At 39.2% G+C, this 17,793-nt stretch overlaps 1 protein-coding gene across 2 annotated transcripts in view; it reads left to right on the forward strand.

The window, feature by feature from the left end:
- Nucleotides 1-17,793, forward strand: part of cpne5b (copine Vb) — a 188,776-nt gene that overhangs the window by 667 nt on the left and 170,316 nt on the right. For both annotated transcript variants that reach the window (XM_028446641.1, XM_028446642.1), the window contains exon 2: nucleotides 5,885-6,151. In XM_028446641.1, coding sequence (XP_028302442.1) covers nucleotides 6,033-6,151 — 119 coding nt within the window. In that variant the 5' untranslated portion in view covers nucleotides 5,885-6,032. The remainder of the gene's footprint in view (nucleotides 1-5,884; nucleotides 6,152-17,793) is intronic.

Below are 17,793 nucleotides of genomic sequence, written 5' to 3' on the forward strand. Positions count from 1 at the left end.
GTTAACAACCTTTATATGCATAAAGTGATCTTACCTTGATAAATCTCAAAGATAAATTCAAATCTCTCATATATTGAGCCAAATGTAGAAATTCAAAACTGTAACCAAAAGCTCAGGCTTACTAAACAAATCAATAAATAATGACTGCCAACACAGGTCCACATTTCACAAGTGTTTCTGTGACAGTTTGCAGTGCTGTCATCCAATGTTGGCTATCTTTATTCTGACCAATGTCTGTGGAGACATGAACGTGTTGAGGTGTCGACCAGAGGTGTGGAGGATCAGCTCACTTTTTTCTGATAAACTGAATTTGTTTCAATCACCTGGTGGGACATGTTCACTCTCCATGTACTTAAAGAGGATTTTTGTTAACTTGCTACAGCACAGCTCCAGCGTTTAGCAAAAATAGAAGTAGAAGCAGTAACGGTGCTGTGCTGGAGCAGATTCGCATGCGGTAGAAATTGATTCATTGACTTTAATGGAAACCTATCAGCTGCGTTGCTGTTTTGCAGCAGTTACGCATCCAGGGGAAATCCAGGGTTAGTATGAGTAGTATGTTAGTATGCTGTTTCAGAACACAGCAATTGACAATGAACCAGCAATCATACTGTGCCCAAACACAGCTAAATACTGAGGGAGGCTTGAGTGGGAATGAGCCACACCTGAATGCAAAACATGAGGCAACTAATCATTTGACACCCTGATATAAAGTAGTCACAGCAGAGGGGTAAGGAGCTCATTGTAGCTTCAGGGCCAAGAGTTGTGAACCTCTGGTCCAGTTTCGTAGTGACACTTTATGAATCCCTTGGGTAGACTCTATCAGGGAAATTATACAAAATGAGTTAAAACCCACAATAATACTACTTTTCAACTTAAAGAATGATTACTCTGAGCCTAAACCCAAATTACACCTATTACTTTTGGCTGTTTTAAACTCATGTCATATGTTTTACTTATAAGCATATTCCTTGGCTTGTACAAATGACATGAGTAAGTCATAAGCATTTTATAGTTTGTAGATAATAAAAATGTGATATGTTTGAAGGAGCTTTATTTGATTGACTGAACAATAGTTTATTTTTGCTTCATTGTTCCTCAAAAGCAATATTATAGGACATCATGACGCATGTAAGGATAAACACAGTAATTAGTGCATGGAGAAACAGCAGGAAGCCCGTGAAATACAGCGGAAAAAGGAAGAAGAGCGATGTTTGAATTCCCTAACGTGTTATTAATGTCACCAGCAGCACATAGCAATGACCACTTCCCTGCCCATGGCAGCTCGATGACAACATCATTAAAGGAGGCATCTTGTGTTTCATTGGTCTTTGGCACCGATCACCAACGAGCCAGCCAGGCAAAAAACAATCCGAGAGAGCAAGCTTTCCTTCACAATTGTTTCATTTGGACTAGAAAAATGCTCTGTTGGCAGATTTGAGAAACACTTCTCTATAATGGCACCTCGTTTAAGATGTGTCACTGAGTAAGGACAGACAAATGTATTTCAGTTTGTTTTTGAGCTGCTTTCAATATTGTCAAATACAATAAACAATAAATCTAAAAATGGTTACTATAGTCATATGAATATGAATGACTGAAAAAATCTCATTGATCAAGTCAACCTGATTTATCTAGAACTTTCATTCCCATTGGAGTTGTTCCATGCACAAACAGCCATTTTTTTTATACATTCACACACACATTGACCTACAGTCAATATACAGACACCAATATACCTGACATGCATATTTTAGGACTGCTGAAAACAAACAAAACCCACCACTGCCTGTAGGGGTTGCATGTATGTCCTGCAGATTACCTTCAGTTTAGAACATGCTTGTCCACTTGTCTTTTATTTATTAATTTATTTTGTCATCTCACATTTTCACAACACATAAAGTATGTTTGTTTTTTGGGTGATTTTTTTATTATAAAGATTGTAATAATACGTCTTTGAGGCCATCATCGGCCCACCCTTCGGTAGAATGTGATGAACTTTAATAGGAATTAATCAGTACAACTACATCTACATGAGGGTAGAAAAAAGTAGAGGTTAGGGAGAAAACGTGCGTGCAAGAATCATCCTGAAGGCCTGTAAACTGATTGTTAGAACACAGGCACAAGGCGCTTGCGGTGAAATTAGATGTATGTTTTACAAATCTCAGACTTCCCTCTCCCCGGCCACTTCGTTCAGCTCTTCCCGGGGGTTCCCGAGGCGTTCCCAGGCCAGCCAAGAGACATAGCCTCTCCAGCGTGTCCTGGGTCTTCCTCTGGGTCGTCTACCAGTGGGACGTGCCCTGAACACCTCAACAGGTAGGCGTCCAGGGTCATCCTAATCAGGTGCCCGAGCCACCTCATCTGTCTTTTCTCAATGAGGAGGAGCAGCAGCTCTAATCCGAGCCCTTTCTTAATGACTGAGCTTCTCAGCCGATCTCTGAAGGTTCAAACTTACTCGAGCGGACTCCACGTGGACTGTCAGCACTCCTTAGAGCTTATATACTCGGACGCACCGCCGCGTAGTAGTTTCCATTAAAATCCAATATTTCCCACAATGCTTAGCGCTTCTCCGTAGTCCTTGTACTCCTGGGACGTGTTTTAAATGTGTTAGGGCGACTGTGGCTCAGGTGGTAGTGGGTCGTCTTCTGATCGAGAGGTTGGGGGTTCAATCCCAGTACCTGACTATGTGTCAAAATGTCCTTGGGCAAGACACCGAACCCTAAGTTGCTCCCAGTGGTCGACTAGCACCGCAGAATGTGAGGGTGAATGAGCTGATATGTAAAGCGCTTTGAGACTGCTTCAGTGTGGTGATAAAGCGCTATATAAAATCAAGTCCATTTACCATTTTAAAAAATATTTGTGGTGAGTGGTGGCCTAGTGGTTAAGGACACTGGGCTTGTAATCGGACGGTTGCCAGTTCAAGCCTCACCTGTGCCATCACTGTGGGATGTTGAGCAAGTCCCTTAACCACGAACTGCTCCCCAGGCGCCGCAAAATGGCTGCTCACTGCTCCTCAGGGATGGGTTAAATGCAGAGGACAAATTCCATGTATGTTACATTACATGGCCAATTAAAGGCGAAAGCCCCGATTTAATTTAATTCAATTTTAATGTAATGTTTGTACTTTTGTAGCTCGTCTGCCGGTCTCTCTAAGCTCATGTTCATCTCTCCTGCTTTGTTTCACCAGGCGGGTGAAATGCAGGTCGATACAATGCCGAGCAGTGTTTCGTGTGACACCGTATGTGGAGAAGTCCGCGTTGTTGTAAAATCTGAGATCTGCACTTAATTGGCCTGGTGGACTCTGCTCCGTGGATTTACGGTACAGTATATTTGAGCCTTTAGGAAGAGCCTAGCCACCCTACAAAAAAGCTCATTTCAGCCGCTTGTAAACGAGATCTTGTTCTTTCGGTCATGACCATAAGTGAGGTTAGGAACGTAGATCAACCTGTAAATAGAGAGCTTTGCCTTTCAACTTTGCTCCCTCTTCACCACGAGGGATCGATAGTTCTAATTGATTACTTTTTTTTTTTTTTTTTAACTAATGAAATTACTTTAAATGAATGAATGAACAAATGTTGTTGTAGTTATAGTTTTGGTTTTGTTACCTGCATTTCTACGAGAGTTTATTTAGTATAATCACTCAGTTGCTACAGATTTATTGACTTCACATCTACGTATGATGCAAATCTCCTGTTCCACCACATTCCAATGGTGCTCTATGGATTGAGATCTGGTGGCTGTTCAGTCCATTGGAGTACTGTGAACTAATTGTCATGTTCAAAAAAACAGGTTGAGATTATATGAGTTTTGTGACATGGTGCATTATCCTGCTGGAAGAAGCCATCAGAAGATACACTGTGGTCATAAAAGGATGGACCATTGATCCATGCTTTTGTGTTTGGTAGTTTAAGCCAAATTGGGACCCTATTATCTGACTGTTGCAGCTGAAATTGGGACTTGTCAGATCAGGCAACGCCTTTCCAATTTTCTATTGTTCAATTTTGGTGAGCCTTTGCGAATTGTAGTCTGTTTCCTGTTTATAGCTGACAGTAGTCTTCTTCAAGGTTCAACATTTTTTACATGCAGAGATGGTACAATATTGTGAATTCCTTGGTTTTAATGAGTGGTAATTTGAGTTACTGTTGCCTTTTTCCTCAAACCAGTCTGCCCATTCTCCTCTGACCTCTTTCACCAACAAGGTATTTTTGTCTACAACTGCTGCTCACTGGTCATTTTCTCTTTTTCTGACCATTCTTCGTAAACCTTAGAGACAGTTGTGTGTGAGAATCCATTTAGATCAGCAGTTTCTAAAATACTCAGACCAGCCCGTCTGGCACCAACAACCACGCCACAATCAAAGTCACTTAAATCCCTTTTTTCACCCATTCTGATGCTCGGTTTGAACTTTAGCCTAAATGCATTGAGTTGTGACCATGGGATTGGCTGTGTTTACAAGCACCAGATGTACCTAATAAATGGACCGGTAAGTGTATAATGCATGCATAATGTCGTCGTTTTCCAGCTGCCAGAAATGGTGGTCATAATTACTATACAATTCGTGGCACAGAGATTATTGGTTGCCAAGAAAAAGTAAGTCAAAGCTTTCTTAAATATTAGAACACATTTTATCAGTGACATTATTGCTCAAAGATGAAGCAATGAATAAAACATTTAATAAGAATGAAGACATAATTTCATGGTGCTTTGGGCTTTCTGTCTTTGAAAGTCTTCTTTTATCGTGTGTTGTTGCAATAAATGAAAGCATAAAACTAGTCTGCCCAAAAACATAGCAAAATGTTGGTGAGATTAGTTCTTTAAAATGACGTGCAGTGTTCAAAAAGCAGTCGCAATGTGAAAAATAAATGAATAATAATTTTTGCTTTAAAATTTTTTATTTTTTAAAATTTGAAATACTTTATTAATCCCAGGGGTAAATTTGTTAAAGTTTTTACACTTTTTACACATTTTTAGGGACCTGTGGACATGCATTAATGGAGAGGTGTCAGAGTGGGGCTGCTTTTACTATAAAGGGAGCGCACCAGAGCACTGTTGGGGTCCGTGCCTTGCTCAAAGGTACCTCGGCAGTGCTCGAAGTGCTTCTCCATCTACCAGAACAACTTCTGTATTTTTGGTCCGCACCTGGACTTGAAACGGCGACTCTATACGTTCCCAACCCCTATTTGGGTTAACTTGATCACTTAAAAAATAAATAAAATAAATAATAATGAAACTTAGTCTTTGTTAGATTTCAACAATAGCAGTTTTTCCTAATGAAAATAATTGTGCTGTTTATAATACTTTTCCAACTTTTGACTATAATTTATCTGACTATACTATTCTTTTTTTTTCTTTTACTTTTAAAGTCGTTATAAAGTCCTTGCCCAGCAACTTTAGTTATGAGCGTTTATATAATACATGTTTTTGTTATTGTAAGTTAATTGACTTTACATTGTGTATTTATTACACGAAGTGTTGATACGTAATGGCCACACACACACACACACACACACACACACACACACACACACACACACACACACACACACACACACACACACACACACACACACACGCACACACACACACACACACACACGCACACAATGCTGCACTGTGGCAACAGCACCACCGGGGTGTGTGTGTGTGTGTGTGTGTGTGTGTGGGAGGACTGAGGAGGATGGGTGTGTTTGCTCTGCACCCCGAACACACACTGCTATGGAACACAGACAGTCCATCTCTCCATGTGCTGAGCAGCAGGTTGCTGAGGGCGCAGTCTTGCCGCATTCAGTAGAAGATTGGCGCTGAAAGGGTAGTTTCACAGAGCGCTCCCGTCTCCTCTGCAAGGTGTTCACCACTTTAGTGCTCCACCTATCTCCATCTTCCTCAGCTTCGACATCTGTGAAGTGGCTGCCTCACTCGGTCAGACTGGAGACCGTCTGGTCTCTGATCTGGTCTCAGGAGTCAGCGGCGGTAACGCGACGCGCGGTGTCGGCTCCAGGTTGTGTGCCTCTGGGATCGCGCCCCGGGCTGTGGCGATGGAGATGATGGAGGGAGATGTGATCGACAAGCTGGAGGACATGTCATCGGTGTACGACTTCGACCCGATCACTGGCAACATCCCCGCCACCAAAGTAGAAATCACCGTCTCCTGCAGGTGAGCGCGCGCACAGCACTGTGCACCACGGCCACTAAACTTTGAGAGCTGAAAAAGTTGTTTTAGCGTCCCGCCGTTTAAAAATAATAATTAGGACGGTGTCAACAAATGTGACTTCTCATTAAGAATGCTGTTTAAACAACAGAGCGGACAAATGCCCCCAGTTCATAATGATAAATATATCCATCAATCATTCTATGAATTAGCAAGTGGTTCCCAAACTGGGAGGCGTGCCCCAGGTAGACCTGCAGAAGGCTCAGCATTTTAGTAGGAGAGTAAAATCTATTTTTATCCTAATTCTATTGGTAAAGTCACCTGTTTTAGAACTTGTGGCTTTTTGTTGTTGTTGCCAAAATGAAATTTAAGGTTATTGCAACTGGACTGCTGCATGACATGTTGTGTGGCAAAGAAGTTGCTGTTGGTAATTTTTTGTATAAATTGCAGTGTATAATATATGTGCATGTGTATTTATTTACTGTATAATATGAAGTAAATAATTAAGATTTTTCATATATCAGAGCACACATCAGTTATGCCTAGCTTTTACAAACCCCCACATATTTAAATGAATAAATTTATTTAGAAGGAAAAAATGATTTTTAATTACATGCAAACACCTTCAAACATGTCAGTGCTCATGGCACATACTCAATTCTGCAATATATTTTGTTAGCCAGAAGTCTTTTCTATTTGTGTTTGTACTTTCTGTAACCTCAGGATGCTGAGCATCAGCAGAACATGGGAAGTCTTGTTCCTTAAGCGCCTGCATACTGTATGAAGTAGTGGAAGCTATATTTGAGGATTGTCCACTCTGTTAAGTGTGTCAGCATACAGAAAAATTATAATATTATTCACCTCAAACCAACTCCTTCTAAACAAAGGTGATTTTTTTAAATTTAAAAAACAAAAAAACAAAAATGCTTTCTTCAAATGGAAGACCTCACAACCTGCAGGGAGAAGAGAGGCACTCCTCACGCTATTGAGGCATGTTTTAAACTCTGTGCTTTCAATGCCTTTTCACCTCTTCTGAGAGCATGTTTGTACACACAGACACACAGATGGACACATAGGCACTCAGAGACAGACACAGTCACCTGTATGAATGTCTCTGCTCTTTGATGCTGGGTTTTAGGTTAGTGAGCCATGGAAGCAAAGTGAGTTTGAGCTATAACAAGCTGTGTGTACATTATTAATGGGCTTTCTGACAGCCAGAAAGGCTCGCTGCCACATAGCCAAGCTTTGAGTGAAGAAACGGCAACAAAGAAACCTGGAAGAAATTTACTGAATGAAAGACCCTTCCATAGAGAACCAATTTAGACTGAAGAATGGATGGTAAAGTTTTTGCACAGCAGGTCAAATTCATCTTTTGCTTGTTTTGTTTCAAAAGATTAACTGATTGCAACTCAGCACAATTGATACATAGACATATAACATGGGTTAAATAAAACATTGCATATTTCTATCATTTGTGTCTAATAACAGTCCTTCAAAAATCCTTTGCACAGATGTTTAGTGAGTCAGAGTCCATTTCAAGCCAACAGGCACAAACTGGGTGTCCACTGAAGCCTCTTATCCTATTGTTAATACACACGTGCCCTCTACAAACCACACCATAATAATAGTTGTTTGCTGGGGTCTAATACCCTCTGCCTCTGACAGCATGTTCTTATCAAGACCAGTGGCAAAGTTAGGTGGGCGGGCATTGAGGGTAAAAAGGAAGGGTTGGAACAAAACCATGCATCATTTGTTTTAAGGGGGTGATAAACGCTGTTCAGCATTGAGGCGCAACAGGATGTCTTAACCATCTTCAAACTTTTCCAAAACTCGAAAAAATGTCGTAAGATGTATTTTAATCCAATTCAGTCCTCTTCAGTTTGTTGGTGTCTCTATCCAAGCTCACATTGAGCACTAGATGAGGTAGGATAGGATGCCAGATTCTAATTCACTACTAGGTTTTGTTTTTTAACTAGATGAAGTCAGAGAAAATTCCATAAAAACTCCACTCAACTCCCCAATTATCTACTGTTGGAAGGGTTTATTTCTTTCCACTACTTCTCTAATTTGTGAATTTCATATGTCACTAAGATCATCAAGTAAAATAATCATCCAGGGTTAGATATGTAGACTTGTAACTGGAGGGTGACATTTTTTTTAATACACTTGTTTTTTGAGTGTGATTCAAGTTTTTTTTTACCTTTTACATGTTTTTATATTCAAAGTGTGCTTTCAAGTGCAAAGGAGTACACTAGTGTAAGGTGAACCATAGCAACAAACAATAATATAGGTGGTAGAGTGGGTTCTCTTTTGATCAAGAGGCAAGTGATTCAATCTTAAATTCTATCTGTCTTGGAGTCAAAGTGTCCTTAAGTAAGACACAAAAGTCCAAGATGTTGCCAGTGCAGGACTAGCAACTTTGCTTGGCAGCTCTGTCTCTATTGGTATAAGAATGTGCTTTAAGCCCCCTCAGGTGGTGATAAATCACTTGATGCATGAAGTGAGTTTACTCTTTAATAAGTATTGGGTTTCTTTTAAAATGCAAGCAAAAACACAAACAGATCAACCTTTGTTTTAATAGCTGACAGTTGATTGAGGAATCTGATTAATCTCTTTGTAAGACTTCCAGAATTTTGATTGATGCATCTAAACATACGGAGGAACAGTATCCTAAGTATTTACAGATGGTACTGGCAACATTTTTCTTTCCACAATTATAATATATTTATAAAATGATTGTACACCCTTGTCAGATGATCATTCTTTAAAGGAACATTTCTGCACTTTTGCATGTGATGCATGACTTATGTAGATTCCTGCTGGCCTACTTTTCTCTATTCCTTCACGGATTTCCAGACTTTACTTCAGGATAGTGACATCTGAGCTCTGCAGGGAAGTACATCTGATATCTGATGCATGAGCTCCATATGATTCTTCATTCATTCATCTTGTGTTCCCATTAATCCTGTAGAGGCCTTATTAGAGTTTGCTGCTCTCTCCGTATGCTTCTATTGGGTGTAAGGCAGGGTGCACTATGGATATGATGCTAATCCATCCAAGGGCCAACATACAAACATATATCACATTAATTGTTCAAGGAAGCTGAGGTACTATATAAAACCTATGCAAGCAGGGGGAGAACATGCAAACTCCTCACAGAAAGGTCTCAGGTTTCCACCCCATGATCCAAATCCAAAGTAGATGCACTATCAAAGACACCACAGTGTTACACATATTGTCTTCGTCACATGAAATGAATTAATTATCTCTCTAATGACACTTCTGAGTTATCGCTATACCCTGCGGCATTAATTTTAATTTTGTGTTCCATGAAATATTTGCATCAGAATCCACAAAGTATCTAAAACATTCAATAGCTAGAAGTTTATGAGGCATGACTTCCAACATGCACTGGGTCAAAGCTCACAGTAGCTCAACAAAAACCAGAGAACCAATTACATCATTAATGGATTGCCCTTTTCTGAATAGTGACAAGTGATCTAAGGTCTCAAATTAGGTAGATATATGGCCCGATGCATTAAGATTGTATTTCAGTTAGGGGCTTTTGAATGAGAATTACCTTTTGTAGGGCAGGAGATTTAGTGGATTTCTTTGCATAGGCTGTGATCTGTTAAATGTGTATATTAGGCATATGCATAGATTTCGTTGAGAAGCTGAGATGCAGCAATAATGTGCTCCCTGCACAGATAGGCATCAGATATGAAAGCTTCTCTCACAGTATTGAAAAGCCCCAGGGAGCTCCAACAACACTGCTTATAATCACTCAAGCTTCTCCTCTTGTGTGACGTCTTTTTTGATGTGAACATATTTGGTGTGAAAATGTACAGTTCCACATGCTTAGTGGATGCTTATTAGCCATATCAAGAATGTTTTGGAAAATACAACCTACCGGTAATTATTTTACAGAACCTCCGCTGACAACAAGGCAAACCCAATTTTGCACCCCGCTCCTTTCTTTCCCCAACGCTGTCTCTAATTTTGTTGCACAACAGACTGAACACACTGCCTGCTGTCACAGTCTAACTGACTTCAGCTGCTTCGGGAAAAATAGGTGTGCAGCATGAGAGGTAGGAAAAGGGAAAAAAAGAGTGTGGGTGGTGTGGAAGCCAATAAACAAAGACAGAGGCAAATGAGGGGCATTTTGAAGTGTGTATGCTCATCATTACATTGTGGCTCCAGGCCAAGAAAGGAATGTCATGAAAAATGCAAATGAGAGACATTTTCAGTGAAACTACAGAACTGTGCGATTTTTTTTCAATCGTTGTACTCAGCTCCAGCTCAAATTGTGCGACTCCAATTGCAGAGTCCGATTGTGCGCAGCTCACGATTCATGTTCTCACACTATATGGACCGACACTCTGACGCGACCTGACTGCTCATACTGTACGTTCATACACGGCACGTCAGGCTCTTGTTTCCGGAATTGGAATGTACAAATTAGAAGAAGAAGTCTGAAGAATCGCCATTAAAACAGAAGAAGAAAAATAACCCAGAAGTGAAGAGACACTCGCGAAACTCAGCAAAAAGAGCTTTAAAAAAGAAAAGGTGGCAATGTGATGGACCAGGAACTGGCTGGATAGACGTGGGCAGTACAGTCCATCAATTCAATAGCGGTCCTACGGTGTTCACGCATGCGCAATGTGAGAGTTTGAGGTAAGCTGGTTCGTGACACTGCTTCAACAGTGCGATACTCTCACAGGTAGTGACCAGGATTTCAAACAGGTTGGATTTTCTTGCAACCATACGATTGCTGATCGGGAGCTGGTCATTAGGTGTTAATCGCTTCTCGTGACCCCATGTGTACTACACGAGCCTGATCGGCCTGATCCCAAAAATAGATGCACAAGTCAAAAATTGGATCGAAATGGGCATAAAATTGCACAGTGTATGTCTGCCTTTAGGAGAGTGAACAGCAATGGACAAGATGAACAATGCTGAATTATCGCCACTAAGTCTCATATGAAAAGACGCATTTCCAAGAAGTGCAATAGTAAATCCTCAATGTAACATCATCTACCTTTGGCTTATTTGACATCACTGCAGCCATATAACCATTCCTCAAAAATGTCTTCAGGGATTAATAAAGTGTAATTTTACTTCTATACACTTACATTTGAATAATTTAGAAGCGACATTTTAAACTTGAAGGTTTTTTCTAACACTCCTTGCCGTACAGCCTCAAAATATAGAGTAAAAGCAAATGTGAATCTCTTCAACATTGATCAAACCTATTTTTAGACATTTTAAATAGCACTTATTATAAACAAATATACTGATGATCATTTTAATTCGAGAGTGTTTAAGAGTCACACGTTAACATTATTGTAACAAATGTAAAAACTTATAAACAATGCTTCTAGATGACCCTATGTAAACATTAGTGTATTGTTGCAAGGGTAGTTATTGTACTAGTTAAAGAGTATCTACACCCAGAGCTTTTGACTGACATGTGTCTAGATTTTGGGCGGGGCTCCTGAAGCAGTTATGACACACCCAGTCTATACTATATAATCTCCAAAGAACAATCTAGGCTACGCTAAATACCTACTCACTACTCATTATACCTCTCTATTCACATATCCCTTAATCCAACCCTCTCACTTCAGTCGACAGGTGCTGGTTTTTATAGGTGGGGCGGGGCTAACAGTGATGTAAGAAGTCACAAAAACATCACAAACTACCATTATCAGCCAATAGCAAAATGTATTTGCAGTTGTAGTGTTTCAACCCATAGAGGGCAGTCACTCATACATTTTTACAGCATATCACTGCAAACTGAAAAACTTTGACTAAGATGTGAAGAGTTGGACTAGTTTCAATCAACAACACTGCTTTATACCCAAGTGTATTTTTTTTTGTGTTTGTGAGGTTTAGTTACTCTTTAAGTAATGCTGATATTGTCCAGGTTAACAGAGTTGTAAAAATGTAAATGCTTAATGAACATGAGAAGACTACCCTTCTACCATCTGAACCACGCTTACCCTAAAAAATCTTTCAAATGACAAAGAATTCCTTTAAAAAAGGGTCCAAAACAAAAATAAAAAAACATTCACCCATGTAATTCACAAAATAGATTGCTTACATTAAAAAAAAACAAACTGAAGTGCTCTTCGATGTAGCTAATAAGAAGCAGACAATACATTTAAATAGTTCAAGTGAGTTAGTTACTAGCAGACCTAAACTGTTCTTCTTTAACATTTTTTTAACCGGATAGTTCAGTCCACAATGCTAATGGTCCTACTCCATTCATTATGCATTCAGAAGCTTACTGAATACAAGTCGAAATATATGAGAATGGAATTCACTTGAAAATGTGACTTTTCAAGCTGTTAATTGTTTAACTACCTGCACTCTTTATTGACCTGACTCGGACAATTTATTTTTTTCCTTTCATATATTTAAAAAAAAAACCCACATCATTTATGATTCAATTAATGTTTTGATGCTTATCAATCAATAAAGTAGTTTTCTGCTCGCTCAAAAGAAAGTGCTCAAATTAAGAGGTTTGATCTACTAAAGCAGTATTTTCTTTAACCTGCAAATGTTGTTAGAATAAAAGAAGTTCCTTGAAATTCTTAAAAAATTAACTTTTGCTTTGTTTTTTTTTTCTTCTGTGTAAAATTAAACTGCATGTTGAGGTGTTTATCACTTCTCACTTCACTCCCATGAATCCCCCCAGCCTTGACAGCTGCTCAGTTTTCAGCATGCTCAGAACAATCTCTATAATCAGCTCTCTCAGATGTGCTACGGATAATCAACCAAATCCTCGGAGAAACATCCAACTTTCCCATCCTGTATTTCTGCAGCAGGCTCAGATCTTGCATCTCTAGCTCATGGGTGAGAGAATCTCCTCAAATGGAAACAGTGCCTGGTGAGACTGAATGACAGCCGCTGAGCATAAGTGATGTTAAGTCCAGAAGAAGAAGGGTAACGCTCTCCACAAGTGTTAATGATGGTTTGCTGTCATGCTGACTTTAATGGCTGAGGCTGAAATCAGGCTTTGATCTATGCTCTGAGCCTGAGGGGGCTCACAGGGTCTCTGACAGGAAGGGAGAAATATTGAAAAGACAAAGTCAAGTTTTCCATAGGAATAACTGGAGGAATGCACTATTCACCTTGACGAAGAAAGGGCTCTGACAGATAAATATACTATAGAGTGCATATGAACTTTATGCTGATTGTACAGTCAGGTGAGCTGAGTTTAAATGATGTTACACAGAATAGACTAAGCTATAAATCAAGAAAATGATGAGGAAAATATCTCTGGTTGTATTGACAAAGATGGACGCTTTTAAAAATGAAATAAAATAATGATCTAATTGTTTTCCAAAAAGTAATACCTTATTCACTTACTGTAATTTTCTAACTATAAGCCACTACTTTTTTCTCACACTTTGAACCTTGCGGCTTAAACAAGGATGCTGCAAAATTGTGGATTTTTCCCAGTTTTATAAGCTTCATACCTTCACAAAATTAAGCTCTGTCACATTAAACCAGGTGGAACAATGAAATGTTAACAATAAATTGTTCTTGCTCACACTGAATCATTCTGATCACTCATTTTGTCATGATGCACACTGCCTTGTCATAGCAGAGAGAGAGAGAGCGAGCGCAGCAGCAACAGCGTGAATACAGTAAAAGTAGCCAGTTTGTAATAATATTAACATGAAATTGCCAAATGACCACGTTGGACTTGTTCAGAAGCGATCGCGTCCGTATTCTGACTCAGAGTCCGACTCGCTGTGATCGCTCCGGGGTAGTTCATGGTAAGAAGAGCGGACGAAGTGGTATCAGTCTGGTTCCAGTAAAAAGTGATCATAAAAAGCTGTAAATGTACTGATATGTAGACGTGGGGCAGTGAGGAGGAGACTTCATGTAGTGAAGGAAACTTATCAGTTGAAACACGGACACAGCCCGCTACCTGCCCGTTCTGATTGGCTGAGTTGTCTGAATGGCACCCCCATCAGCCAATAGGGTGCGGCCTATGTTATGCTGCGGCATTTGAGTGGATTTTTCTTAGAAAATTGCTAAATTGTTGTAATGCGGCTAATAAAACAATGCGCTTTATAGCCCGGAAATTACGGTACAAATTTTTGTAAAAGCTCTAAATCACATGCAGCAAATTAAACTCATTATAATATCCAATCTGGTGAAAACTGAATTTATTGATTTTTCAACTGGACTGAATGTGTACCATGAACTAGATTAAAGTGGGGTACAAACTGCACACACAAAGATAATCAGGCTGGTTAGCCAAAGGGCTCACAGGTATGATACTAGATTTTTTTGCCGACTTTACCGAGTTGAAGCTCCGACTTTAGGTGGCGTTCCAAGTCACTTTTAGATCACGTTGTTAGATCTTGTTCGATTACGAGATTCATTGACCCCCATTTACCAAGCTTACGTGAAAACAGGTGCAAATTTTAGTGCACATTTGGTCATACAGGACCAACATGTGATTTATGAAACATTTGTGTCTGACCAATCCCGGCGTACAAATGTTCGGGTGTTGATAAATGTGGTGGCTGGGTTTGATCGCCCACTGAGGTCAAACAAACACTGGCAAGAAAAGAAAGGAAATCCTCACGTCTGAGGTGGAGTAAAACAAAGACGTGCTTTTTGACATTGTGAAAACTGGACTTAAAGCTATAGTTTTGCAGCATTCCTGTGTTTACAGCGTTTTGCTGTTTGTGATGTGTTTGCCCCTGTCGGCCACCGTATAAAGGCGCTCATAGGTGACGCCCTACCAATTTTTTTTCTATCATATTCTTCCACAGTGTTACAGGGCTGTGTGTGTGTGTGTGTGTGGCGCTGTGATGGACTGGCATCATTCCAGGGGTATCCTGGATAAACTGCAACATTTATCGTAGCATAACATGTTTTTTTTTTTTAAGCCAATTGTTAAAAAACGTGTAAGTATGCCTACTTGGTGCCAATTATTAATTCAGTGTGCCTCTGTATATACTGTATGTCTGTGCTGAACCACTAATCCACACACTCAGATTTGCATTCATGAGCTCAGACCTGATGTGAGATCTGATCATATACGCTTACGTCTGAATTGATAAATACCAAAGCTTGCGTGAGTTTGGTGGAACGCACATCGTACTCTCAGATCTGAACGTACGAACAGTTGAGGGCCATTGTGTGTGTGATGTGCTGTGGTCAGATCATTGGATCAAGTCACACACAGTGCAATCAAAACTCTTCTATGCCTGGTGTTTTATCTTCATGTGTCTAAACTGTAACAGATAAAGAATCTCTTCAGATTTAGAAAATCCTCATGTGCGTACCCCACTTAAGTTGACACACTTGCTCAAAAAATTATGTTAAACCTATTCCACAGAAAGGGCCACAAATATGAGGGAAATGTAAAAAAAGAACGCATTCCTTTGTTTCTCCCTTGATAAACGGATTTCACATTGTTAAAATCTCGATGCAAAGATTAGAAATGTAGCTTGACATTGAAAATTGTTTGAACAATTTATCGTATGCACAAGCGCAGGACATGTAATATAGTTACATTGGAATGACAAATTGCTTTGAGACATTATTTAAAGTGTCTATTTGATTCCTTTTAACATGAAGTCACTGATACAGGAAGCTAAAGGGCTCAAACACTCAAAATGATAATGCATGTTAAATAGACTCTTACAGGATTTACGTGGCATGGCCAGTAATTACCAATAGACAATCAACTTAAAGCTGAATTACATGCTATGCTTTTTTTTTTTTTACCATTACAGGATAAGAATCAGGATTATACACAAGCAAATAAAGCTGTAGAGTGTAGATGCTACCATTATGAGATCCAGATACAGAAAGGTTTTCTTTGTGAGTTCTTCCTGTAAGCCTGCAAAGTAAACACCAATTAAAGGTCAGGCAAGGTTTTTTCTGTGCAGCAAAAAATAACTTATTGTAAATTGATGCAGTGTGTTATGAAACTCTTATTAGTACCTTGCAAGTTGCCATGTCAACTCAGAGTTTAAAGAACTATTGTCTTCCAAGAAAATGGCAGGTAAAAAGGAAATATATATACTCCTTATGTTTATTATAAAAGGAAACCGCAGATGAAGTCGATACAAGAAAGAAAAGAAAATGCTGCCCTCAGCCGTTGTGCGTGAGACTGACAGTTGACACATGCCTGTCAAATATGCTGAAGAATTTTTTTTTTTAGCAAATTACATTGCGTATGTTAAATTTATCTATTTGCAATTCCTTCTCCCATTACCGTATCTAGATTGGACTAGCTGATCGGCCCAGATTGCACTTTCACAGAGGTAAACACATTAAATAGATTGCTTGAGTTATTTTGCGTGTTTGAAAGACTTTTATTAGATTACCAGCAACAATTACCATATTTGCTCACCCTCTGAAATTTTCTCACATAATTATGCACACACACTGTAAATCAGGCCCTGAGAGCACTCCCTTTAGTTTTTTTTTACTAAATGTAACTCACTGCTAACATTACCTGGAAGTCGCGGATCCTCCTTCCTTTTTCTGAATCACCACAAGTGATTATTTTTATTGATATTGTCGAGATTATGCTTCCATTTGTTGGCACTACTGGAGTTCTTACGGCTGTTTCCTTTCTTTATTTTTCCTCCCACAAAATGGTTTTTCCCAACCTTTACACCTATTAAGAATTTAGTTCTGGGACGTGATTAGAGCCAGTTATAACTGTTGTTTGTTTTAGGTTGGAAGATGCTGCTCATTTTCTACACTGGTATTTCATTGAGCCACTGAGCAAAAGGCACTCTTTCTGTTACAGTTTCATTAATTTTTTTCTCATATAAGATTTGTATAGACAGAGGAATTTCACATGTAGACATTTGTACAAGAACATTTTTCAAATCTTGATTTTAGGCTTTAACCTGATGCCTGATTTTTATTTTTTTTTTATTTTTATTGTATTTTTAAACCCCACTATGTAGATCTTACTGAGGACCAGTTTAACATTCCAGTTTGGATTTTTGTAATAATTAGTCATTGTTTTTTGAATGAATCTCTGTATTTGACTGGAGAGACGGATCAATTAATACATTATCCAAATGTTAATATTTTGAGTTTAACCTATTGATATTGTCATTCAGTATCCGGTCGTTTGCATTTTTCAGACTGTTTCATCATCTAAGCCGTCACTCACTGTAAACAGGAAGGCTTAGGAGGGACAGGGACCATTGATTTAAAATCTAATTAGTTGATGATTTAGCTTTGGTAATTGGTCTGGTTTGTGCTAAATACCAGAAGAAGTAATGAGGTGCAGTCATGTTATGTTAGAATAAATTATATGCATATATAAATTATTTTCTCTCAACGGATAAAAAAATCAAGAGTAGAAACCACAACCTGATGCAAATATTGTCTGATATATCATTATTCCCATGAAAAATCATTTTTCTTTTGTGTGCATCCTGATTTTTAACGTACAGCTCACAATATGTAGAATCCATGAACTCCGACCACGTGTGTGTAGCGTTGCAAATACGTGATCTGTGCGATCTCTGGCTGTGAAAAAAATCCACCCTGTTGGGAATTTTACCATTATCTTGAGCTCGCAAACTCACTGTCTGTCTGACTGGATGAGCAGCTTGTTCTCCAGAGGAAGACTGGCTTGAATAATT

The sequence above is a fragment of the Gouania willdenowi genome, chromosome 5 (assembly GCF_900634775.1).
Source record: "Gouania willdenowi chromosome 5, fGouWil2.1, whole genome shotgun sequence".
In the NCBI taxonomy this organism is placed as follows: domain Eukaryota; kingdom Metazoa; phylum Chordata; class Actinopteri; order Blenniiformes; family Gobiesocidae; genus Gouania; species Gouania willdenowi.